The sequence below is a fragment of the Apus apus genome, chromosome 6 (genome assembly GCF_020740795.1).
Source record: "Apus apus isolate bApuApu2 chromosome 6, bApuApu2.pri.cur, whole genome shotgun sequence".
Taxonomy (NCBI): domain Eukaryota; kingdom Metazoa; phylum Chordata; class Aves; order Apodiformes; family Apodidae; genus Apus; species Apus apus.
In genome coordinates, this window is record NC_067287.1 from 9,806,144 (window position 1) to 9,830,023 (window position 23,880).

General features: G+C 49.1%; 2 protein-coding genes across 9 annotated transcripts in view; one reads left to right on the forward strand and one right to left on the reverse strand.

Annotated features, from left to right (window-relative positions):
• Positions 1–389: 389 nt before the first annotated feature.
• STEAP3 (STEAP3 metalloreductase) lies at positions 390–22,410 on the forward strand. Of its 5 annotated transcripts, none has more exons than XM_051624266.1 (5): positions 390–466; positions 12,874–13,357; positions 13,806–14,333; positions 15,837–15,998; positions 21,985–22,410. In XM_051624266.1, the coding sequence occupies exons 2-5, from the start codon at positions 12,875–12,877 to the stop codon at positions 22,273–22,275; spliced, it is 1,464 nt and encodes a 487-aa protein (XP_051480226.1). In that variant the 5' UTR covers positions 390–466; position 12,874; the 3' UTR covers positions 22,276–22,410. The 5 variants fall into 5 exon arrangements, with proteins under 5 accessions (XP_051480226.1, XP_051480227.1, XP_051480225.1 ...); XM_051624267.1 differs by lacking the exon at positions 390–466 and adding an exon at positions 482–542; XM_051624265.1 differs by lacking the exon at positions 390–466 and adding an exon at positions 5,380–5,435.
• C6H2orf76 (chromosome 6 C2orf76 homolog) overlaps positions 1,856–23,880 on the reverse strand; it is a 40,377-nt gene continuing 18,352 nt past the window's right edge. The window contains exons 5-6 of one of the 4 annotated variants that reach the window (XR_007889965.1): positions 3,840–4,019; positions 3,380–3,461 (exon numbers count right to left, since the gene is read on the reverse strand). Coding sequence is in view for 2 of the 4 variants with exons in the window: in XM_051624277.1 (XP_051480237.1) it covers positions 3,343–3,464 (122 nt within the window). In the remaining 2 variants the exon portion in view is untranslated. Of the gene's footprint in view, positions 3,465–3,839; positions 4,020–23,880 lie in introns of all 4 variants that reach the window. The other 3 variants (XR_007889964.1, XM_051624278.1, XM_051624277.1) reach the window with 3 other exon arrangements.

The following is a 23,880-nucleotide window of genomic DNA, read 5'->3' on the forward strand; positions in this document are numbered from 1 at the left end:
CGGGCGGTGCTGGGCCGGGTGGTTAGCCTGGCTGTGCTGAGCCACGCCATGCCAGGCTGTGCCACGCCAGGCTGTGCCGAGCCGTGCCATGCCAGGCTGTGCCACGCCAGGCTGTGCTGAGCCGTGCCATGCCAGGCTGTGCCACGCCATGCCAGGCTGTGCCACGCCAGGCTGTGTCGAGCCGTGCCATGCCAGGCTGTGCCACGCCAGGCTGTGCCGAGCCGGGCCAGGTTGTTCCACGCCGTGCTGTGCCACGCTGCGCTGTGCACCTGGCTGCGCGCAGCCGGGCCGGGCCATGCGGAGCCGAGCCGTGCCGTGCCGGGCCACGCCGAGCGGAGCGGAGCGGAGCGGGTGCCTGGCGAGCGCCGCGCACATGGGCGGGAGGGCGGAGCCCGCGGGCTGACATCACGGCTCCCGGCTCCCCGCTACCGGACGGCTCCGCTCGCCCTCCCGGCGCCGCGCAGAGGTGAGCACCGCGGGGGGACGGGCACGGCCGGGCTTTGCCCTGGCGGGGACGGCGCGGCGGGGCTGCCCCACGACGGGTACTCGGCGGCGGCAGCGGGGCTCGAACAGGCGGGCCTGGGGCCGCGCAGTGCGGGGCGGGGGTGGCTCGGCCCGGCTGGCCCGGCCCGGCTCGGCTCGGCCCGGCTGGCTCTGCCCGGCCCGGCTGGCTCGGCTCGTCAGGGAGGCGCTGCCGCGGGTGGCTCCGCCCGGGATGATCGTCCCGGGTCCGCGGGTCCCCGTCCCGCCAGCAGCCCCGGGAGCCCCGCGGCAGGGCTGGGGAGCGGGGACCCCCAGCCCCCCCCCGCCGTGCCCAACCCGCTCCCGCTGCGCCCTTGGGCTGGGGGGTCCGGGCGGGCGGCGGGAGAGGCCCCGGGAGGTCTGAGCTGTGAGCGCCTGGGTGCCGACGTTGGGTTCAGGGCTGGGGCCAAAACTTTCCGAGGGGGCCGGTGTGTCCCAGGCGCGGGTGGTCGCTGGGAGGAGGCGGGTGGGATGCTGGTCCCTGCAGGTGCGGGGATCTCCCTGCACAAACGCGGCTGGAGCGGGGCGGGTGTTGCTCCCCGGGTCCGCTGGTGACGTCCTGTGGGGTGGCGAGGTGTGGAGAGGCCAGGTGTGTGTCCCCCCCGAGAGCGGGTTGTGCTTGGGGTTCACTTTCCGTTCTCAGTTCTCCAAACGCTTGGAGGGGATGAGCGGCTTCTTGCAGCCGGGGGGAAATCGGCACCGAGATATAAACAGTCTCGGGGAAGAAATCCTGGGCAGGGTTCACGGTCCCTGAGAGGCAAGTGGGGAGCAGCCGTGTGGTTTCTGGACCAGTGTTGGGGCTTATGAAAGGTACAAGGGTTGGATGCTCTTGTCGGGGGGACTTCAGCCTTTTATTTGTGTCAGAGTAATGAAGGATGAAAACTGTGAAGGAACTGGAAAGGTGATTTTGTAGTAGGATCATCCCACAGGTGATGTGACCTGGGGTGGGACTCTCCCTGTCCTGTAAACCTCTCTCCAGGGGTGCACAGGGCCCTGATGGCCCCTCTGCTGAACAGCAGGGAGCCTGGGGCAGTGTTCGTGTTCATAAACACCTGCACCCCACGGAGCTGAGCAGAGGATGGATGGGTGCTGAGGACCCCAGATCATTTCCCTCTGTACACTCTAAATTAAACCAATGCACAGAAAAATGCCTCCTGTGACAAGAAACCAAAACTGGGAGACAGCAGGAGAGGAAGATCATTGCCTACAGCATCAATACTCCTGTGGGCTGAGGAGATGGAGGACTAACAAGATTTAAATACCATAACAAGCTTAAGGTTTCTCCTCTTCTAAAATCACATTTGCTATGAAACAAATGTACAGTAATACAAGATCCCATAGTCACTGCACGTATTTTATTTCCTTTGTAATTGTAAGGAAGAAAATGTTGATGACTCAACCTGTCTTTGGTTTTAAAAAAAAACAACACATCAAACCCCAGGAAAACAGGCTTTTTGAAAGCAAAATAATTTTTGTTTTGTTTGCTTTGCTATTTATTTTTTGTTTGTTTTGCTTTTTATTGCTAGGAGCTATGCTTTGACTGTGACCTTGTAACATCACACCCCTAAATAGAAGCAGGTTTAGATTCAGGGGAAACACATTTTTTTTTCAGTGGTGGAAGAACTAGGCCAGCCATGCTGCTCTCTTGAGAGGTGGGGAAGGCACTGGCAGCCGTGGTAAGAAATATCACATAGCAAGGAATAAAACCCACCAATATGTTACCTGTAAGTTCACCATCACTTATTAGAATTAGCTTTTTGTCAACCCCATGATGGAGGAAAATGCTAATTATTTGCAAATTTTAGTTTACAGCTTTTTCATAAGGTCATTTTTTTCCTGCAGCCCTACAGTGGATTAAGCAGCTTCTCATCTTCATCTAAGTGAAATGCAGCTTAACTGAAAGGCTAAAGCATTTTGATAGCATGTCAGTGATGTGGGAACTAATATCCAGTTTCCAAAAGCCCTTAGGTACTTTGGGGCCTAAATCACTTGAACATTTTGAGAATTTTTCCTAGATTTTAAAGAACTAAGACAGAAATTGCTTCCATCCTCTTTCCAGGTTCTCAGGTTGTGAGTGAGTCTCTCTAAAGCCTTGATTGTGGTAACACTTGCATATGCTTTTCCATTTACTTCATATGGATATTCCACTGTAGTATTCAGAAAAAATGTCCTATGAGCTCCCCACGACCCCAGGCTTCAAGGATCAGGGTCTGTAGATAACATGTCCACACAGAAGTATGCTGATACCAGCAACTGATCATGAGCAAGCTCTGATAGATACCAACGTGCATCTCTTCAGGTACTTGGAATAAATACAGTTCTCACTGCAAGGGTGTCCTTGCCAAAGGGGGGTGCAGGAGGCAGCACTCTAGCAGAGCTGGCTTTAAAAAACATTAAAAATCATCAAAGAAGGCTCCCAGATGGAAGAAAGCAACCATGCAGGTAGCATTAGTTCCCTCTGCAGTAGCCAGCTTAGCTTGGGACAGGATGGCTGTTCTGAGCAGCAGTGAAATAAGTGGTATTTGTATTCATCCAGCACCCTTGGGTGTTGGCTAAGTCCCTGGGGTCCCTGGGGAAGGTGTGCTGTGCACATCCATGCACCAGCCTTGCCTCACCCTAGAGAAGGTACCGCTGAGTCAGTCGGTACCTTCTGCTGCTGCTTTATACCAAGGTCCTCTTCCCAGACATATCTCCTTGCCTGTGACAGCCGCTCAGCAGAGCAGCTATGCCTGTGGCATGTCTTGAAGATGCCCTCAGGAATACAGTGTGCTCAGGCAAAACAAGTGCTCTGTTCACAAGGCAGTGTGATCACCATAGTCATCATCTTTTCATGGTCCTTTCCTGGGGAAGCCAGCTGCTGCCTCCTCTTGCTTTTCCTCCAACTCCTCCCAAGTCAGTAGCACTTCCTCTTCTTCCTCCTTTCCTGTTGGTCTCACCACCTGCTTGAAGGAGTGAAGAAAAAGAGAGAAATGTAAAGTAGATGGCCAGAATGACACAAACATAGCAAGATGTTAGCAGATCCATGTCCCTCAACAGAAGGGACCAGGTGAATTTGCCTCCCCAGGATGATCAGTGAGAGCTTTGTGCTCCCCAGGTGAAAAAGCTGGCTCTGCTCTCCAGGATGTTGGACCAAAGACGTGTTTCTGCCAGACACAGGCAAACAGCCAGGGCAGGAAGGGGAAGGCAGAGCGTGGTGGGGTTCCAGCATCTCAGGGCAGTGAGTTGCCTTTCAGTGGAGAGCATCTCTGCCACCCATCTGGATCCCCAAACCAGCTGACCCCATGCCATCAGTTGCGTCTTCCTTCCACCACACCTACCTCCAGGGCCATCTTCTCCCTGCTGTGTGGTCCTGTACATGTTCTGAGTCACCACGAGAGACAAAATCAGAACAGCAAGGGAGTGCTGATCTTGGAGACCCTTCTAAGAGATGCTGCAGAGCAGGAATAGCCAATCCAAATATTTTCCTGTACACACAGTGAAATTCCTGTGCGTCTTTCCTGGAAAGAAATGAAGGGGATTTAAACAGCTGGAGCCTGCCAGCTCCCTGCAGTGACTGCTGAAGTCAGGTCTCACCATCTCCTAAGCCCTCCAGCTCTCAGCAGAACAACACACATTGCCTGGATAAGAGTGGAAGGGATTTTCTCCAGCTCAGTTCAGGCAGGAGCACCTCCTCCCATCGCATCTGGCTGAGGGGTGTTATTAGATCTACCTGAGGAGCTTTCACCACCCAGGGGGTTTGGCTGCTTACCTTGTTCTCCCTATGCTTTGGGAAGGCTCAGAAATGGGTCACTATGAGACAGACATTAACTTGGTAAGAGCAGCAACAGAACTAAGATCCCAAAAGAAGTCAAGCAAAGCCACAGAGGATTTCAGTACAGCACCTGAAGTTGTTGTAAACCACCCCTTTATGTCACTTAAGAGCTGTGAGATGACAAGCAGGGAAGATAACCTTTTTATTCAAAGTCACATCAGTCATAAAGTCTTGTGTGCTATGTCAGCATCAGCTCTAACAAAATTTCATCTTGCTTCAAGACTGTGCTCTCCACAGTCTTACCATGAAACTTCCAGGCTTCCCAGACTTTCAGATTCCCATTTTATGCCTTTTTACAGGCCTCTCATTGCTCTATTGACACAGCAGGCACAAGCAGCAAGATCATTTTGCAGAAGAGCAGAGGAAGCTCTTCAGATAAGGGCTTTGCTGCAGAGAAGTGGTACTAGAAATGGGGGGCCCCTTGCCTTCAAAGTCAAATGTGGGAGAGTTTGGGGCTACCTATGACAGAACCTCTTGGTAACTGAGCTTAAAAGTACATAGTTTAAAAATAACAGGACAAAAGTTTGTCTTCCAGTTCCATATTGTAGGTGGATTATTTTTCTGCTCAGCATTAATGTTGCCTGTTTAATCTTGGGAAAGGAAATTGTGCTTGCAATGTGACCACAGGCTGATGTATTTCTATAGGAAAACTGTAGCCAAAATGTCTGACCTTCTGTGAGGAAAAGTGCCTGTTTTGCCCTGGTGGGAAACTCTGGTAGCCCTTTCTCCTCTGCTCTCCCCTGTTTTGAAAGATGTTTTTGACTTTTGGTCATGGTGAAGAACATCCCATGATCAGGGACATGCCTTTGGCTTCACTGCTGGCTTCCAAAAACAACATCCTCAATATTTATCAATGTTTAAACCAGAGGGTGTGCAGAGTGAGGAGAGTCAGTGCCTGTCAACCCGTGTTTTCATTAGTGGGTGATGGAGTCAGAAGGCAAGTACTGAATTTGTAGGTAACACTGAGCTGGGAGGGACTGGAAACATTTTAGAGGGGAGATGAAGAACTAAAGATTGTGACACATTGGAGAGATGGTCCAAAAAAAAAAAAGGCACCTGTTATGTCCTATGTGGTAGGACCAACTGACCGTGTGGACACTGGGTGAGTGACCGGCCAGGCAGTGGCTGTGGGGAGTCAGAGGACAGGATGATGGGCACCATAGTCCATGAGTCAACATTGTCAGGGAGTTGTGCAAAACAAACAGCCTGCTGGCATGAAGAAGAGGAAGTGGGACACGGGGGAAGTGGTGTCTCTGCTCCAGCCAGTGCCTTGTAGGGGCTCAGTTGGAAAATGCAGTTCTGGATGTCCTCCAAGAAAAATGAAAAGCAAGGAAAAGAGGCTGAGTTGTCAAACACTTGGCAAATAACAGGTCTGAGGAAAGAGTTGGGTTTTACTCGTGCAGGAAAACTGAAGGGAGATGTGAAACCTGTTCTCAAAATGCAGACTGTGTCTGCAGAAGAGGGGGCAAATAGCTCACTATGTCCTTTGGGGGTAAGAGAGGCAGGGGTGAGGTTAATTGGATTGAGGGAGAGAGGGGGGAAAGCTGGACTCTGCAGGAGCTTATGGAAGTGGTTTCAACAGATAAATACCTGATAAATCAGATAATCATCTAAACACATGCCCTGGGGCGGGGGGAGGGATGAGGATCTGTGAATGCAAAATGCAGAGCAGTGGCAGGGGGACATGCAGCAGGTCTGGGGTCACAGCAACCCTGAAAGACCACGGCAGGTTTGAGGTCCCAGCAACCCCAGGAGCCCGTGGCAGGTTTGGAGTCACAGCAGCCCCAGGAGCTCATGGCTGGTCTGTCCCCACCATGTCACAGGAGACAGCCTCAGCACCCAGCGATGCCTGCTTGGGGCAGGACCATCTCCCTGTCCCACCTCCCCACCCTGTCCCCCATCAGCACTCCCTGCCCTGTGTGCCCCAGGGGCCAAGGGGCTGAGGGCGGGCGGCGGAGCGAGCGCCGCTCCCAGCCTTTCCTCATCCTGATGGCCTGGCTGGCATCCCAGGTAGGTTTGCAACATGACTTTTCTGCCTAAATTAATACCAACGGGTGATTTATTCCCTTTGCCAGTTCCTGGTTTGTGCTGTTAGGGAGTTTACTTCAGGAGGAGAAAGAAGCAGCAGAGGGATTATTTCCAGTCAGGCTGGGCAGGACCGAGAGGTCTCCTGAAACGTGCACCAGAGCTGCGGTTAAAGCTGCTTTAGATAAGCCCTTTTCTTACTTCAATCTATTCCAGTCCCAACAGGTACATGGTACTTGCTGTGCTCCTCAGAGGGATGCTCTGGGTGTGGGAAAGAGATTTAAATGTGTTTTCCCTGGAAAGGAAAAGGCTGTAGCCAAAAAAGTGAGCAACTCTGCTCACAGCAAGACCTGAACGGAGACTTCAGGTGCTGAATGCAACGCTCCAGTGGGTGCTTCTTGAGGCTTAACATAGAAGGAGTTGCCCAGGCACAGCACTGAGCAGAGGGCTCTGCAAACAGAAGCTGTGGGGCTTCAGCTTCATGGTTCAAAGGTCCCTCCATGCAGACTGGAAGTCCCCTAGGGGCAAAGATCACCCCTGTCCCTCTGGTGTGTGCTTGTGGGGCCATGCTGCATGGAACTGGGTGCCAGCTGTGACCAGCAGAGCCCAAAGGGACCATTCCAGTGCAGAAAGCACTGTGTTTCTCTGCAATGACCTGACTTAAAGGCTTTGCTACATAATTTGATTCCTCATGCAGCTTCCTTGTCTTTCAACCCACGTGTTCATTAGAGGATGTAGATAATAATCATGTGCTTTATCTCAAATAGCCCCCAATGCAGAAGCTGAGGTTCAGATCAGGTACTGTGAGGACCTGCACCAGGTTGAATCCACAGCTACTTGAAACTCATTTGTGGTCTGTCTAGACAAAATCTGACCTCAGGGGAAGACACAGAAGCTGTTGTTTTAGCCAAGGCACTGCTGGCTTAAACTCTGTGTGTGAGGTTGAGCTCAGAGATGAGCTTTTGTGCAAATAAGAACCAGTTGTACTGGTCAGGACCATTACTTGGAGCTCTTTATGATATTGCTGCCATGTTCTTCAGCACAGTTTGCCTCAGGGATGTGTTGAAGACATTGCTTTATTTTTTTACAGTTATTGTAAAAGTTGTCTTTTCTCTGATAAATCTGAATACCAAGGCAGTAAAATGGGTCTTGATTTTTTTTTTAGCCAGAGCTGAAGAGAAGCTCATGCCTTGCCACCACAGGTCCATCCTCCTTCAGGGTTTGCAACTCAAACATCTTCAGGCTGCAAGTTACAGGAACCAGCCTAGCTATCCTCCTGTACCAGAGCAAGTGAAAGGGGCCAGAGAAGATGGTCTCATTGTTAAAGACGTGGTCAAAGATATCTGGGTCTTCCCAGGCAAACTTACTGGAGTCCCATTATGAGTATCTCAGTCTCCCACATCTGTCGAAAGAGGGTAACGACTGAGCTGGCTCCCTGTTTAGCAGTAGTGGATGATCTGCTTGGCAGATTGATTCTGCTGTGAGCCCAGAGACACCTGAGTGGGCTCCTGAAGCCTGGCCCCCACCAGAACAGGTGTCCTGCTGCAAAATGGGAGCAAGGCTGCTTGGCAAGGGCAGAGGCAGAAAAACCTTGTTTGCCTGGCACTGAGCCTAAGCTAACAGCCTCTTGCGAAGACTCAGGTGCAAAATACATTGAATGATCCATGTTTTGCTTCTATGAGAGCCCCTCCCTCTGCTTGAGCAACAGAGATTTGACTGCTTCATTTCACCCAGCTTTTGTCTGTCTGATCCCATTCTTTGGGGCAGGAGTGACCTTCTGGCCAGTTTTGGTAGGGTGCCTGGCAGAGCAGAGCTCCCCACCTTGCTCCTTGCCCATCACTGCCATTGTCCTGCAAATAACAGCAGTAATTGCCATGCAGTGGTGAACTGCAGGCAGGGACAAGTGTGCTAGAACTGGACATTTCATCCCCATGCAGTACTATAAGAGTGTCACTAATGGTCTAGCTGAAGGGCAGCTTTACATTGTATTAGGTATTTTAATTAGGGAATTGCTTCCTGGTTAGGATTGAAGCTAGTTTACTCTCACTGGGCTGTGCTTTAAATCATCTTGTAGCTTCCTTGGTAAGAAACCGATCTCCTTGAATTGCAAATGCCACAGGTCAGCAGGAGAGGAGTTCCCTTGATAAGGAAGATCAATAAATGAGGTTTATCTAAGGCTGCAACATCCTAAAGATGTGTCCAAACGCCGTGGTAATCACTCTTGACCTCCACTGCCTCCAGGTGACACCACAGCACCCCAGCCATGGCAATTTGCAGTGACTTTAGGTGGGTTGACCTTGCCATGAAGAATTAGCTTTGGGAGGGAGAGTTTTAAGCAGGTAACACATTGTTCCTAGGTGCAGAGAAAGCAGCATGAACATGCTGAGTTGGGGCAGTGGTAGCAGTGGGGGGTGGTCTGTGTGCTCCACAGAGATAGAGAAGTGAAAAAAACCTGTTGCCTAATCAGACACTCCGTTTCCAGGCATCTGTTGGGCAGAGATCACAGTGTTTGTCACAGCAAAATGTGTTTACAATAAAAAAGGGATTTTCTCCTCCTTCCTTGGGGGATTTTCAGTGCATGGCAGTATTGATGGTGGGGACCAAGGTGCCATCCCACCATGGGCTGTGCAGCAGGGATGGGTCCTGCTCCAACCCCCTGACAGAGCATGACTGAAATAATCACACCAAAATCCACAGAAAACATACTGAGGCTTCTTAATTTTAAACTATCCTGCTGACTTCAAAGGCCATTTAATTCTGTCATCCTTTTGAATCAAAATAACTGGAGACAGCAAAGCTGTTTATCTGCAAACATTGCTAACATCTCTCTACATGTCCAGTGGCAATTACAGGACAGAGAAAACACATTACAAGAATATTTGCTTGCACAAGAATTGCCATCCCGGTGGGAGCATAGAGAAAGCTTTTGAGTTGTTTTAGATGGATTATAAAATTATTATTATAAAAATAACTGCTTTGTCACCCGGAATGTTGATTTCTCTCCCCTTGGCTGAGAGCCAGAGATGCCTCTCTCTCATTTTGTGCATACAGGTGGTGGAAAAGGGTGGGGGGAAGTGTAGGAAAGAAAGCTCATTAGGCTGAACAATAGTGTTGGCCCTAGAACAAATAGTCCTGACCACAAATAAATTTAGCCAGAGCAAGACAGTTTCTAAAAAGTAAAGCAGTGAGCTTTTGATAAAGTGTCTGATAAGAAGAGGCCAGGAAAAAATATCCAACATCATTTCAGACAGAGCTGCTTTACTTGACACTATGTGTTTCGCAGCATGACTGGCTGGGGACAAAGAGTATTGCCCATATTGTTCTCCAGTGTTCCCGTTGACCTGAACTCCACTTGTGAGGTTGCTCTTCACCTTGAGAAACCCCAGGTGGTCTCTTCTCCCTCCTGACCAATGTTTCTTTCCCAAGGTGACAGCCCTTGTTATGTCTCTCCCTCTTTTCTTGCAGCCTCTTCTAGGTTTATTCCCTTTTTTGCAGGGGAATGAGCAGAACTGCAGTGTGCTGTTCAACATACAGATTTATACAGTGCTTAGCAGTGTTTTCTGTGTTGTTGTGTATGCCTTTCCCTCTAATTCCTGGATGAAACATCCTAGTCATCATGATACATATGGAATATACCTAAAGCAGGCGTGTGCACAGGCAGCAGCCTGGGTTGACCCAGCTGACATAGCCAGCCTCACCAAATCAGCCCGGTGGCACAGAAACCCTTCTGCAGATCTGGGACAGAAGGAGTGAAGTATCACAGAATCACAGAATTGCTGGAGTTGGAAGGGACCTCTCGAGATCATCTAGTCCAACTCTTCCTCTGAAGTAGGATAACCTAAACACTTTACACAGGACTGCGTCCAGGCAGGTTTTGAATAGCTCTGGAGATGGAGACTCCACAGCCTCCCTGGACAACATATTCCAGTGCTCTGAATAATGAATATTATTAATATTATTGATAATTCTGAGTTTAAGAGGACTCTCTTACCTAGAGCATGAAAGAAAGTGCAAGTGATATGTGAGGAGCAGAGGAAACCTGTTATTAAAAGGGGGAAGCCAACACACCTTTCTTCGGCACTTTTCTCCTGAGAGCATTTTCTTCCATGTATGAGCAGCTTCCGTCTCTGGGACAGGGGAGTGCTTGGTGAGGGGCAAGAAGAGCAGGCAGACCTCTGCCAGAGAAACAGTATTGTCACCATAGCCATGATTTTTTTGTATCCAGAACAGTGACTTACAGTTTAAAAGTCCATCTGCTGAAGGTGTTTTGTAGGCTTTCCATGAGGAGCAGGACTGAGAGATCGTGGTTGCTGTGTGAGATCTTCTCCTCTAGTAACTTAGGCTCCGTTGGACGTGTGCTTGCCAGGAAGCACTGAGCTGATATTTTCAGGGTAATGTGACCCTCAGGTCTTTTTTCTGAGTGGTTTTAACAAATGTATAGATCATTAAAGCATATGTATAATTAGGAGGGGGTTATGCCCATAGGCAGCACTTGGCATGCTTCAATAGTGAATTTTGATGCTCAGTCACTTTGAATGAGGAGATCCTTCTGCAGGTCCTTCACAAGTAAAGATTGACCATCCTAAACTTTCATTATGCACGTGCCCTGTCTTCTCAATATTCACTCCCTTTTCCAGATCAATAATGAGCATGTTGAACAATACAAATCCTTAGGGAAATCCCTTGATAGCCAACCCCATTAAGAAGATTATTTATGTCTTCTTGCCCTTTGTTTCCCATGGAGATGTGTACTTCCCCTTTGCACCACTACTTCTCCAATCCTAGGAAAGCCTTGGCTTAAGGATATTTCCAAAAGCCTATGAAAAAGACAACCTGGGCTAAGGACCAGGTCACCCCACCACAGTGGTCACCTTTACTTTGAAAGAACTTGACTAGCTATAAGGCAAGACTGTACTTCTGGAATACTGTCCACCTGGAATACTGTATACAGTTCTGGTGCCCTCAGCACAAGAAAGTTATAGACCTGTTGGAGAGGGTCCAGAGAAGGGCCACCACGATGATCAAAGGGCTGGAGCACCTCTGCTATGAAGACAGGCTGAGAGAGTTTGGGCTGTTCAGCCTAGAGAAGAGAAGGGTCTGGGGAGACCTTATAGCACCTTCCAGTACTTGGAAGGGGCTACAGGAAAGCTGGGGAGGGGCTTTTCATCAGAGAAGACAGTGATAGGACAAGAGCTAATGGTTTTAAACTGAGAGAGGGGAGATTTAGGTTAGATATTAGGAAGAAATTCTTCACTGTAAGGGTGGTGAGGAACTGGAAGGGGTTGCCCAGGGAGGTTGTTGATGCCCCATCCTTGGAGGTTTTTAAGGCCAGGTTGGACGAGGTTTTGTACAACCTGATCTAGTGGTTCCCTGCTCATGGCAGGGGGTTGGAACTTGATGATCTTTAAGGTCCCTTCCAACCTTAATGATTCTGTGATTCTACTCTGCCAAACCAAGTCCCCCATATATTATGATTTTGTTAATTCTGGTCTTTATTATCATCTCTGCCACTGTGCCCAATGCAAAAGCCAGATGTCCTGGTGTGTACGTTTCCTGAGCCACCTCCTGAGCCTTTTGAAAATCTGGCCTTAAAGAATGGCAAATTCCTTAAGGGCTAATTTGCCACTCCTTAAGCCAGGAGGCAGATCTGAGCTACTGGTGGCTCAGCCCATGAGCAGCCCAGCAGTTCCCTGCCTGAATTTCATCTGAGTTCCTGGGCCAGCTGATGTGCTGCCAGTGAATTTATTGATCTGCTTGAAACCTCTCCATGGCCTCTATCTAATCTGTTACGGAGAGCAGAGTGTTACAGAGCAAAATTCATTAATGTTTGCAAAGCTTTTCAAGATCTTTCATGAGCAAATCCCATCATGTTTTAATATATTTTTAAATGTCACAAGTAAGTTCTCATTATTCATTGAAGAGCTGAAGCAAACAGCTCTTGCCGTACCCAGTATTGGAACAGGCAAAGGCTGCATCTCTCTTTTTTACCACTTTTAGGACACTTTGATTTCAGCTGAAACTCCGTGCCTTGATTCTGCTCTTGCAAATCAGAAACATCCACTCGGTTTCCCAAATGTGTGCTCAGGGATCCCCATGGACCCCTGGCCCTGGGCTTTTCAGAAGATGCGTGGTAGCTCCATGGGGGTCTGAGAGTTGCTGGTCCTGGTTGTTGTTAGCATTGACCTGGCTTTGCAAGTGTGAGATGCCTGCATGAAGAACAGCAAAGGGTGAATGAGTGCAGCCAGAAGGTGTTGGATCACACAAACCTGGGAAACCTTCCTAAAGCCTTCTGCCTTCCAACCCTGCACGGTGTTTTGTCCCCCTCCAATGGTGCTTGTACATTCCTGCACACTTGCAGATGGTTCGGCAGATGGGTCCTGGGCTACTGAGACCAAAACCACCTGCACCTCTGTTCAAGTGGCCTAAGTGGCGTTTTTCCCCACCGTGAACATGGTCTGGGTCTCGGCGAGAGCTACACAATGAACTTGCATTTCCCCTTGTTGTTTTCCTGCCAGGATGTCCGGAGGAGACATGGCCAAGCCCCTCCTGGGCCACCAGAACACGGAGGGGGACCCCGGCGCGAGGCCCGCGGCCGGCCGCACCATCGGGGTGCTGGGGAGCGGGGACTTTGCGCGGTCGCTGGCCATCCGCCTGGTCTGCTCCGGCTTCAAGGTGGTGGTGGGCAGCCGCAACCCCAAGCGCAAGGCCGGCCTCTTCCCTTCCGCAGCAGAAGTCACCTTCCAGGCTGAGGCAGTGAAGAAGACGGACGTCATTTTCGTGGCGGTTTTCAGGGAACATTACTCTACGCTCTGCGACCTGGCTGATGCGCTGGCAGGCAAGATCCTGGTGGACGTTAGTAACAACACCGAGATCAACCATCACAAAGAGTCCAACGCCGAGTACTTGGCTTCTCTGTTCCCAGCCTGCACCGTGGTCAAGGGGTTTAACGTGGTTTCTGCGTGGACGCTGCAGTCAGGTGCCAGGGATGGAAATAAGCAGGTATTGTTTTCTTCTGACAAGGGCCAAATCCCAACTGTTTCAGCAGCTGAGGTCTGGCACCAATGGCAAATGGCCTTAGGCTCCAGGAGATGGGGTCCAAGTGCTGGTAGCACCCCAGAGCTTCCACATTTCTTTGCTCACAAATGAAGTACTCTTGCTTACTTCGTGCTTTGTAGTCTTTGGCGCCTCTGCCTAAGAGAAAAGTATTATTTAGTTGTCTGTTTATCTAAACACAGCCAGTAAAACAAACTGGTGGTGCACACATGAAAGGAAACCTGCCCGGGAGAGAGGTCTTTGGCAGCCATGGTAAATTCCTGTCAGAGCGCCTGCCAGGAAGCACAATGCTCTGGAATAACGTAGGCTCCTGTAGCACAGCATCCCTCTTGGCACACTCCTTCCCAGCAGCCTGATCTCTCTTAGCCTTGCATGTGTCTTTTGTTTGTTGCAGGTTCTGATTTGCTCAAATAATCAAGAAGCCAAGCGCATTGTAGCAGAAATTGCTCAAGTCATGGGATTCACCCCTGTGGACATGGGCTGCATGTCGTCAGCCTGTGAGATCGAGAACATTCCCCTGCGCCTCTTGCCAGCCTGGAAAATCCCCATCTTTTTGGCTTTGGGGCTTTTTCTTTGCTTCTTCACTTACAACCTGATCCGGCAGGTCATCCACCCTTACATCAGGGAGCAGAAGAACAAGTTGTACAAGATCCCCATCGAGGTGGTCAACACAACGCTGCCTTGCGTGTCCTACGTCATGCTGTCTCTGGTCTACCTGCCGGGGGTGCTGGCAGCCTGCTCACAGCTCTACTATGGCACCAAATACAGGCGCTTTCCAGACTGGCTCGACCAGTGGCTCCAGCACCGAAAGCAGATCGGTCTCCTCAGCTTCTTCTGCGCAGCCCTGCACGCCGTGTACAGCCTGTGTCTGCCCATGCGCCGCTCCCACCGCTACCAGCTGATCGAGATGGCCGCCAAGCAGGTAACCCGGGTGCTCTTCAGGGCAGCCCCCGTAGTCATCTTCTACACACATCCAGATGGTGGGTGGGCGGGCTTAATGTCTTGGCTTTTGCATCCGCTTTCCAAAGCACAGTGGGAATAAGCTGTTACCTGTATGAGCAGCTCTTCCACAAGGCAACCACACAGCACGTGCCAGGCACCCATCCGCAGTGAGGACCAGCCATCTCAGCAGGGTGTTTGTTGCCTGTCCATTTGCAGCCAGGGCTAGGATCAAACTTCCCCGTGCCATTGATCCTCAGAAGCACGGATAAGCCTTTGAAACCAGCTTTATTCAGCATCTGGGCAAGTCTAAGACTAGGGCAGAGGTAGGAAAAATGCTAGGAGGGGAGAAATCCAGTGGTAAATGGAGCAGAGTTGCCCTCAACTTTTCTCTCTAGATTTTGGGATATCCCCATTTGCTCGCACTGGTGTTCACAGTAGGTACCTGCTGGACTGGCCAAGTCATAACCCAGGGAATTTGTTTTGTAGGAGGTGTGTCCTCATCACAATGTGCCTCCAGGAGTTGTAACAAAACGATGGTGAAGAACTGGTCATAGTCTAAGAGAATGAGGAAATGGAAAAGGACTTTATTGCCTTACTGAGATCCTTGGCAGTGTTTATGCAGTAAGAGATTGCTACCTTCAGGCAATTCAGCAGCTCATTAACTCAACAATGCCATGGGCAAAAGTGATTCTGCCCTTTTTCTGCCCCCTCACCAGTCTGCTTTATGTTCTGGGACATTGCCCAAATGTCTCCAAATTCTCATCCCAACAGACAGGAGGGAAGGGGCTGTGGGAGAAGTGGGGAGCAGGATGGCTGCTTTTGGCAGCAGTGCCTGTCCAAAGCATCCATCAGACAACATCCCCAGCCTCCCAGCTTCAGCCTTGAGCAGGCCCTTCTCCATTGCCACAGTCACACATTAATCTCAGTCAAGTATCCTGTGTTCATTTCCCCTCTACCTCCTGTTTTCCAGCAACATCTTTGTTTAGTAAATTAAACCCATTTAATGGGCTAAAGAGGACGGCTCTAAATGCTCTTTGTTGCCATGCAGCATAAAACCCATCTTCCCTTCCATTAGCATGAACAATTTTCCTCATAAATGCACTTAAAACGAAGGTTATTAGGAGACTACTGCATATTCAAGCATCTGTATTTGTTTTCATGGCTTTAAATTGACTTCTCATTCTAATTGTCTTTCCAAGTGCAACTTTGGGGCCTGCTGCTGTGGTTACAGGCTGTGAGAGCTGAGAGCATTCAGCAGTTCTTCCCAGCAGGCTTCAGATCTGGTCTAGCTTGGCCAAACAGGAGCGGGATAAAAGAACATTTTCACACCTCCCAAAATGCAGGGGAAAACAGCACTGGAGGTATGAACGGGACCCAGTGTTCATCCAGGAAACCTGCTTCCAAAATCAACATGAATGCAGATAAAATTCAGTTCCTCTATTCCTAAACTCTCCATTTTAACAAACCTTCGTTGTCATGCCAGGCTGTGGAGAAGAAGAGTGTCTGGGTAGAGGAGGAAGTCTGGAGGATGGAGATATATATCTCTGTTGGAATCATTGCCCTGGGCTTGCTGTCGTTACTTGCCATCACTTCACTTCCATCCATCGCAAACTCTCTCAACTGGAGGGAATTCAGTTGCATTCAGGTAACGTTGACGTTTGCTGATGCCAGAGGGCGATCTTGCTGTCCAAGTCAGGCCCTCACGCAGAACATGGGAGGGCAGAGGTTGACCTGCCATCCCAGCACGTCCCTCCTCCAACACAGCCACTGAAAGCTGTGCATTGGTGTCATGGCCAAATCCTGCCCCTCCACAGCTCTCCGGGCACCCAGGAGCTGTGGACCCCCTGCCCAGGAGGTGACACTGAGCAGCAATGGCCTGGCAGTGGGACACAGTGTGTCCTGCTGGGGCTGCCCTGCTCTCACCAGGGCTCACCCCCTCTGCAGAGGTGCCGCTGTCTTGAGAGGAAGGGAAAATTTAATGTGTCGTGGGCATCCACATGGTGATGAGCAGCAGGCTTTGCAGGAGGGAGTCTTTAATGTCTTGGCTGAAGTTTCTTTCTCACTCAGCATTTAGCAGCACTAGTTAAGAGATCCTGAGAAGAAAAACCAGCCTGGGCTTTGTCTGTGTGACATCTCCCTGCAGAGTCCTTTCCCCCCTCGCTTGGTACCGGGGAGCAGTGTGACCATTCACGGCTAAAAACCTCCTGAAGTTACACGAAGTAGAAAGGCAGAAAGCCTTGGGGTCATTTTGAGAGGGCAGGGTTGTTCGCTTCCATGGGCAAGATCCCCCTTGGAGCCAGTCATGTGTCAGTCATGCACAACATGTCAGAGCTGCTGTGGGTAGTTTACACAATGCACAACGCGTCAGAGCTGCTGCAATGAATTTGCATCAGGCTGTGGAGGGCAGGCAGGTGACCTGCCATGGAGACATCTGGCTGCAGAGCACAGACCTGCCCTTTCATTCCAGGGAGAGAGAGCTTCTAAAAAGGAAAGCATGTGGGAGGACAGTGCAGGGGAAGGTCAGGTTTGGCAGAGCTTGCATCCACCCAGATGTTGAATAGACAGGTTCAAAAAGGCTTAGACTGGTCTGTAAAAATGCCAGAGCCCAAGCACAAAGAAATGGGTATGATTTCAATGAGAAGTCCATGTCTGATTCTAAAAGGTGAATTAGAAATGTAATTTTTCTTTCTCCAAAGTCATTCAGAGTTTTAGCAGCCTTCTTTCCACTTAACAGTGATGTCCCAGATCCTAAGGGCCAAATTCCCTTAGTGACCTGGGTCCACCATGTGGGACATTCACAAATGCCAGACTTGGTGGCTGCAGCATTCTCAGGGATGTGCTTGGGGTTAGACCTAACTAACAGGGACAGCAGGGAACGATCCTTCAAGTATTCTCTGCACACTGGAGCTTATCTTGAAGTCACATTCCACTCACCATGTCACTGTCATATCCCATAGCTCTAAAATCCCTTGTTACTTGTGTCTCCTACATCACTTCTGCTTAGCCTGCACCCAGCTTTGAGTCCTGCTGCAGTGACCCCTGTGGGACCCCATCCCCCTGCATCTGCCCTGCCCAGCCTCCCTGTGCATCAATCACAGCAGTGCACACCTAACCTTCAAAATGGGAGGGCAGGGTGCAGGGATGTAGAGGTGAATATCTATCATCCAGCCTCTCCTGTTGAAGCTCTTCAGTAGCACATAAATAATTCAATATTCATTAGAGCAGGAGTTTGAAGCCTGCTTCCCCCACAAGTGCCCCCATCACCAAATGAGCAAGTCAGTTTGTCTTTTTTCCTCTTGCTGTGGGCTATTGAATAATTATTTACACTGAGTAGAAGAGCCTCACCAGGAGAGACTGACCCCAAGAGATCATCCCTCAGGGAGAAAGGAGACCTGGCTTAAAACCTCTTTCAGATTGGACAACAGGAGCATATTAATTCTCGCCTCCATGTCTCAGGGGAGGGCTGCAGCCGCTGGGACACAGGATAAATCAATCCTAGCTTAGGCATCTCATACCGGGAATCCCAACTGAAGAGAAGTATCTCTTTGCAGCCTGGAAGGAGGCTTTGAAACCCCCTACTTTCCCTTTGGTGCCCCAGGCAGCCTGGCAGCTCTCCTGGAGGGTGCTGGTGTTGTGTCACATAATATATACATTGTCACGGCAGGTAGTGCCGCCACCTCCTACCAGCGTGGGTAACACGACTGTCACATCTGCCCTTTGGGACCCCTTCCTGCATCTTCCTAAGGGTATGTCAGCGCTGGAACCAGACAGATACATGATGCTCAGCTCCAAAATAGCTCTTGGCTGCCTCACGTGGGAACTGGCTGGCTAAATTCATGGAAAGATATGCCTATTTCTGTCCACATGGGATAAAGCATGACGGAGCAACACAAGCTCCCAACTGATCACATGCCTGAGAGGCATGGCTGGTATTGTGCTCTACTGTGGAAATATCATGTAAAAAGAGCAGGTGACAGATCTCTTGCCATGTTATTTTCCGTTTGTTTGTTGTTTTTTTTTAATGAGGACTCTTCACTGATTGACTCTTCAGTAAGTTGGTGATGCCTTTCTAGAGGGAATTAAGAGCAGACAGAGCTTCAGCTCCCCGTCTGCAGAGGTTAATGTGATTGCAGTGTGATCCCTCCTGAATCAATGCACAGCAGCACAATGTAAATGAAAAGGGGTGAAGCATGAAGCTGCTTTCTCAGATATTTGGGGTGTCTTGCACTTGACCCTTTTACAGCCTATCAGAGGCATCCTGGCTTTCCATGCTTGGGAAGAGTGAAAGAAGGAACACGCAGAGTGTAGCCGCCCCAGCCAGATGTCACCCAGAAAATGCCACCATTCCTTGCCACCTCAGTTGAACTGACTGTTGTGTTTGAGAGATGCTGTACCAAAAGCCACATTTGAGAGAGGGCTGGGGCTTGTTACAAGTTCAGGAGCCACTTTAGTGCCCTCCTTAGCCAGAGCTTCCCAAGCCTGACATTTTCCAGCAGTGGCGTGTGCCTTTGTATTAGTGTCATGGGATACTGCCAGGCTCTTAAAATACACATCTGTTGCCTGATGGGATAAAAATCCCCTTTGGATTGTTGCAAAGGTTTTAGAAAACAAAGAAAATACAGTTAATTTTTATAGTGATTCCTGCACATATACAAATTTCAATTAAATATGGTTAACGTGGACACACTGTTCCCCTTACATCCAGTTTTGATTAACAGAAAATGTACAGGCTCTAGGCACTGGATAACAAGAATGGTTCATATGTAATTCAACTTATAGGAGACATTTTTAATGTTCCCCAGTGATTTACAAATCAACTCTAATAGGCTGAAAAGTAAAAATGTGTATGCTTGCCTGTACCTTCCCACCCTGAGAAGTCCCTCCTGGAATTTGAAGGTTGAATTGACCTGGTTTCTTTCTTAGCTCATGTATCAGACAATGTAAAGAATCTGTCATCAGACCTTTTCTAACCCTCCTGTCGACAGAGTGTGAGCCAGAGCTGCTTCCATGGAGCTAATGACTTCATGGGACTGACTGCAGCAGGAGTGAGAAACATATTTGGGTCAGGAAGGGGCTGTTTGCTTTGGACGCTGCGCAGACATTTCTAAATGAGCCACATGCGACTGAATCACCTTTGCTGATGTATTACAGGGAGCTTCACAGACACCAAGGAGATGGGGGAGGTATAAGAGCTAATATAGCAAAAAATTCTATGTAAAGCCTGCATGAGGCTTTTCATAGAGCCATCTTTCAGAGGGCTTTAATACTTTACATGGAGTCCTCATGCTGTGACAGTGTAAAAGAAACCCCTGCCACTGCTTCAATCAAAAAAAAACACAACAAAAAAAAGTTTCATAGCCAACAACTGCATCGAGAAGATAAATGACAGCAGAGCTTCAAAACTCAGTGTGGTATCAGGGCTAAGCATGTTGGCAGATCAGCCCCCCTGGGGTGCTCAGCAGGCTCCCATTGTGCTGTACTGAGTATATAGTGAGCTGTATGCGCTGAGCCCAGCTCTGATCAGCAAAACTTTTGTTTTCATGCACTCTGGTGACCAACCTGTACACGGCTGGCAGGGCCTTCAGCCAGCATCAGCACTGGAACCCCCTCCCCTCGGGCACCCCCTGCCCCTCCTTAGTGTTACCAGTGGATCAACCCACTGCTGCAGCCTGAGGAGCCACCAGGACTTTCCAGCCACCAGCAGCTTATCCACACATTTTGTGCCAATTAGCTTTTTTGTTTCATGTGCCCTGCCATCTGCACACAAAGGTGGGTCACTGGGTGCCTGTGATGGTTAGTCACCTTCTGTCCTACTCATTTCCACTCCTACTTTCCCGCATTACCAGCAGTGGTTGAAAGAGAAACTGTAGAGGAACAAACAAATTAACTCCAGCCCCTACATCTCTGCCACACAGAGCCCTGCTTGGGCTGACTCCAAAAGCACCCTCTGCTCAGGGCAGAAATCATCTGGCTGCCCTTGGATTTCACTCTGTCCCCTTTACACCTACCCTGCTTTACACCTCTTTGTTGCAAGATGCGTGTCCTCCAGGTACTTCCAACCTTTTTTCCACCCAGAGATTTTATTTTTTTTGCCTGTTGGAGGGAAGCTCAGTGTCAATAAACACTGGATGACCTATGGGTTGAGTCCCACTGTAATGGTGGCAGATCTACCTAGATCTGGTGTTAACGCTTTAGAGCTCTTCTTCCCTCTCCTTCCCAGTCCTCTCAGCTGTCTACATGATTAGCTCTGAAGGTGAGAGGAGTCTTGGTCTAATTTGTTGGTAACAACATGGTACATTTTAAAAAGTTGTCTCTGTTTTAAAATAATTTCCCAGCAATCAAAAATAGGAAGGGATGCTTTGAATTGCCTAGTTTTACAGCTGAGATTATTTTGTCAAGAGAAAATGATGAGTCCTTCCTCCTGTCTTGCCCTGGTCCCTTATTCCTCTACTGTATCCTCTGTCCTAGACATACCTTCAGAAAGACCATGGTTCTTGCTGATCTCTGACTAGCTGCACTGAGCCAGATACTTTGACTTGTAACTGAAAAGTAAAATTACTGAAAAGAAAATTGGTTCTGTCCTGGCTCAAACCAGAACGCTTCTCCAAGCTAGGGACACCAGCAGCAAGATTTTCCCTGTTGAGGCATCCAGAAATGTGGTTATTATTGCAGGCTTAGACCATGCATTCAAAGTAGGGCAGCAGAGCAATCTGCTACCCCCATGTTTTTCTTGGAAAATACAGAAGCAAAGGCCTGTAATTGAGATGCCTATGGGAGCAAGCACCTTTGGTGCTCAAAACCACCAGTGAGGGCACCACAATTTAAAGCCCCTCTTGAGGGAGCTGGAAATACTCAGGCAAAATGTTGTCTCTGTGGGTGCTTGGGAGCCATGACCTGAGCTGAAAATAGGGGAAGTTCTTCTCTGCAGAACAGGTGCTGGGGTCCTTGCTGCCTCCCTGAGTGGATAAAGGGCTCTTGACTCCCCATTTCAATGACTTAGTCCATCATACAGCCTGATGGTCTGGCTCACAAACCAACACACACCTCCAGGACACAGAAGGAAAACCCTTCAGGGCCGTCTTTCATCTCCAGCCAAGCGTTTCTGTCTCCACAACTCATTTTCTGGTAGATGACTGCAAAGGTTTCTTTGCTGCGTGTGAAGCTGCAGCTTGACTGACTTCTGCCTGTGCCAGCTGCTGGTCTGGAGCCACCATGCCCATGCCTCACCACACCGGTCAGCAGCCTCTTGCCAGCCAGGGCCGGCGGCAGCGCAGCCGGCAGCCGCCGCTCGGGAGGGGCATTTGTGAGCTGCCCGTGGCTACGGGCTCAGCGGGGGCCTGGGGCTGCTGCTTCAGGTGGAGGCAGCAGCCCACCTCTTAGCCCAGTTGGCAGCATCTTCTGGGAAGCTCCTACTGAGTTTCTGTTACCACACTTAACCTCTGATTAGAGAAAGAAAAACGCAGCCTGGCACACTAGCCAGGAAAGGCTTCCCATTGGTTCTGTCCAAGAATGGCAGGAATACTCATTGCTTTCTCTCTGCTATATACACTTACAAAGTAGTGTAAAAAATACAGGAAAACAGTCTGGCACAAGGTCCTCTACTAACAGGCTTGTTTTCCTTTTCCTTTTAGTCCACGCTTGGATTTATTGCCTTGGTAATCAGCACCCTGCACACGCTCACATACGGATGGTCGAGGGCCTTTGATGAGAACCAGTACAAATTCTACCTGCCTCCAACCTACACCCTCACGCTGCTCGTCCCATGTACTGTGATCCTAGCAAAAGTCATCTTCAGTTTTCCCTGCATCCAGCAAAGACTTCTGCGGATCAGGAGGGGCTGGGAGAAGGGGAGATACGTGAAGTTTGTTCTGCCCAGCGCAACGGGGGAATATTCAAGTGGGGAGACCTCCAGCAATGTCTAACAGAGCCCTAGCTGTGGCAGAGGATTTCAAAGCACTATCAACATTTCTATAAAGGTGTTTGTATTTCCTAAATACATGTGTGTTTTGGTATAATTGTATAGTGGGTTAATAATAAAATTTGGTGACTTCAGAAAATGGATGACTGTGAAACTAGCTTAGACAGTAGTAGTTAAATTATATTCCTGATTTGCTAAAACAATTATTGTTATAATTGTTCTTTATCAGAATAATTATTTAGATTTTGGACATCCAAATTACCAAACAGAGAATGGACAGCCATCCACAAAAGCTCATTTAAAAGCAACCAGTTGGGATGACACAACTACCTCAGTAAGGTCAGAGACAAGGACATGGCCAGAATAGCCTCATTTTCCTACAGTTAAGTAAAAGACACCACTCCAGGTTTAAAAAACAACAGCTGTCAGCATCAAATGAGGTATGGTCTGTGGGACCACTACTTGTTAGAAGTGCAGTTAATGTAAATGGCAGAAGGGGGGATGATCAACTTCAGGGCACATAAGCCCTTCTACAAGCCAACATTGCTTCTGTAACCTGGATGATTTCTACACAGACAGAGGATCTTAAGAATTCCCTGTAGAGCTCAAATAACTACAGTGAGCAGCATTCTCCAAGTATTACTCACCATGCCAGTGATGATACTGAGGGATTTCAGTTCTTGCCTAAGGCTTACAGTAAAGTCTCCAAACAGCAAATCTTTTCAGGGAATGGAAACAAATCAGCATGAGGGAAATGCCCAGATTTCACAATCAGCTGATTATTTTTATTTATTTAGGCAACATGAGGAAGGTGCCATTCTTTCCCACTGTCCCCTTCAGAAAGCTGCAGTTACTCAGGTCTCCCCATCCACCTCCACAGCCTAGCCCAGACTGGCACCTGATCAAATCACTCCCCAAGCAGATTGATTACCTGGCACTGTTTATTTGTGTTTGAAAGATGGGTTAAGTTTCCACACGGATTTGAGACAGTTTCACCTGAGTATAATTCCACCCACTCCACTTTAACTCATCCTTGAGGGAAAACTGGATTCAGCAAGCTTGCAGGCTTTTAGTCTTCCATTTCATCATCAAGCAAACTCAACATAAAAGCACCAGTTTGCACATTTTCTGGTTACAATAATGCATTCCAATGCCTCTTTTTTCCTACCTAAGTTAATTCTCATATCTTTAGGTCAGGCAAGATTAGGAGGCAGGGAAAGAACATTACAGAAGCTTGCAGGCTTTGTCTTCAAGGGGAAACGTGTGGCTTTATTGTGAGTTGCTGCAAGGTTAAAGACTCACCTTTCTGCCCAGCAGAAGTAAGGTTTGCACCTCTGCTTTCTTTGCATGACTTTCACCCCCACCTACCCTTTCCCAGACAGTTTTAGTGAGCAGCAGAGTCAGACACCTGGACCTACCTGAGGAGCTGGCTCTGTGAGTGAGTCAGCATCGTGCTTTTTAGGTGGAAACAAGCCCAGATGGACAGACAAGCCATCTAAAAATCCCCACAGCTCCACAGGATCTAAAAAAAGGCTGGTCAAATGCTCCAGGTAATGCCCATGCCAACATAATCTCCAGCCAGTCACTCCCTTTTAAAGACTGTAAATGC

Excerpts from the sequence above, each read along its gene's own strand:
- STEAP3 (XM_051624265.1), top strand. The coding sequence starts at position 5,395 with ATGTCCTATGTGGTAGGACCAACTGACCGTGTGGACACTGG. Across the intron at positions 5,436-12,873 it reads ACTGACCGTGTGGACACTGG|GATGTCCGGAGGAGACATGG; the intron begins GTGAGTGACCGG and ends TTTTCCTGCCAG. Across the intron at positions 15,999-21,984 it reads GGGAATTCAGTTGCATTCAG|TCCACGCTTGGATTTATTGC; the intron begins GTAACGTTGACG and ends TTTTCCTTTTAG.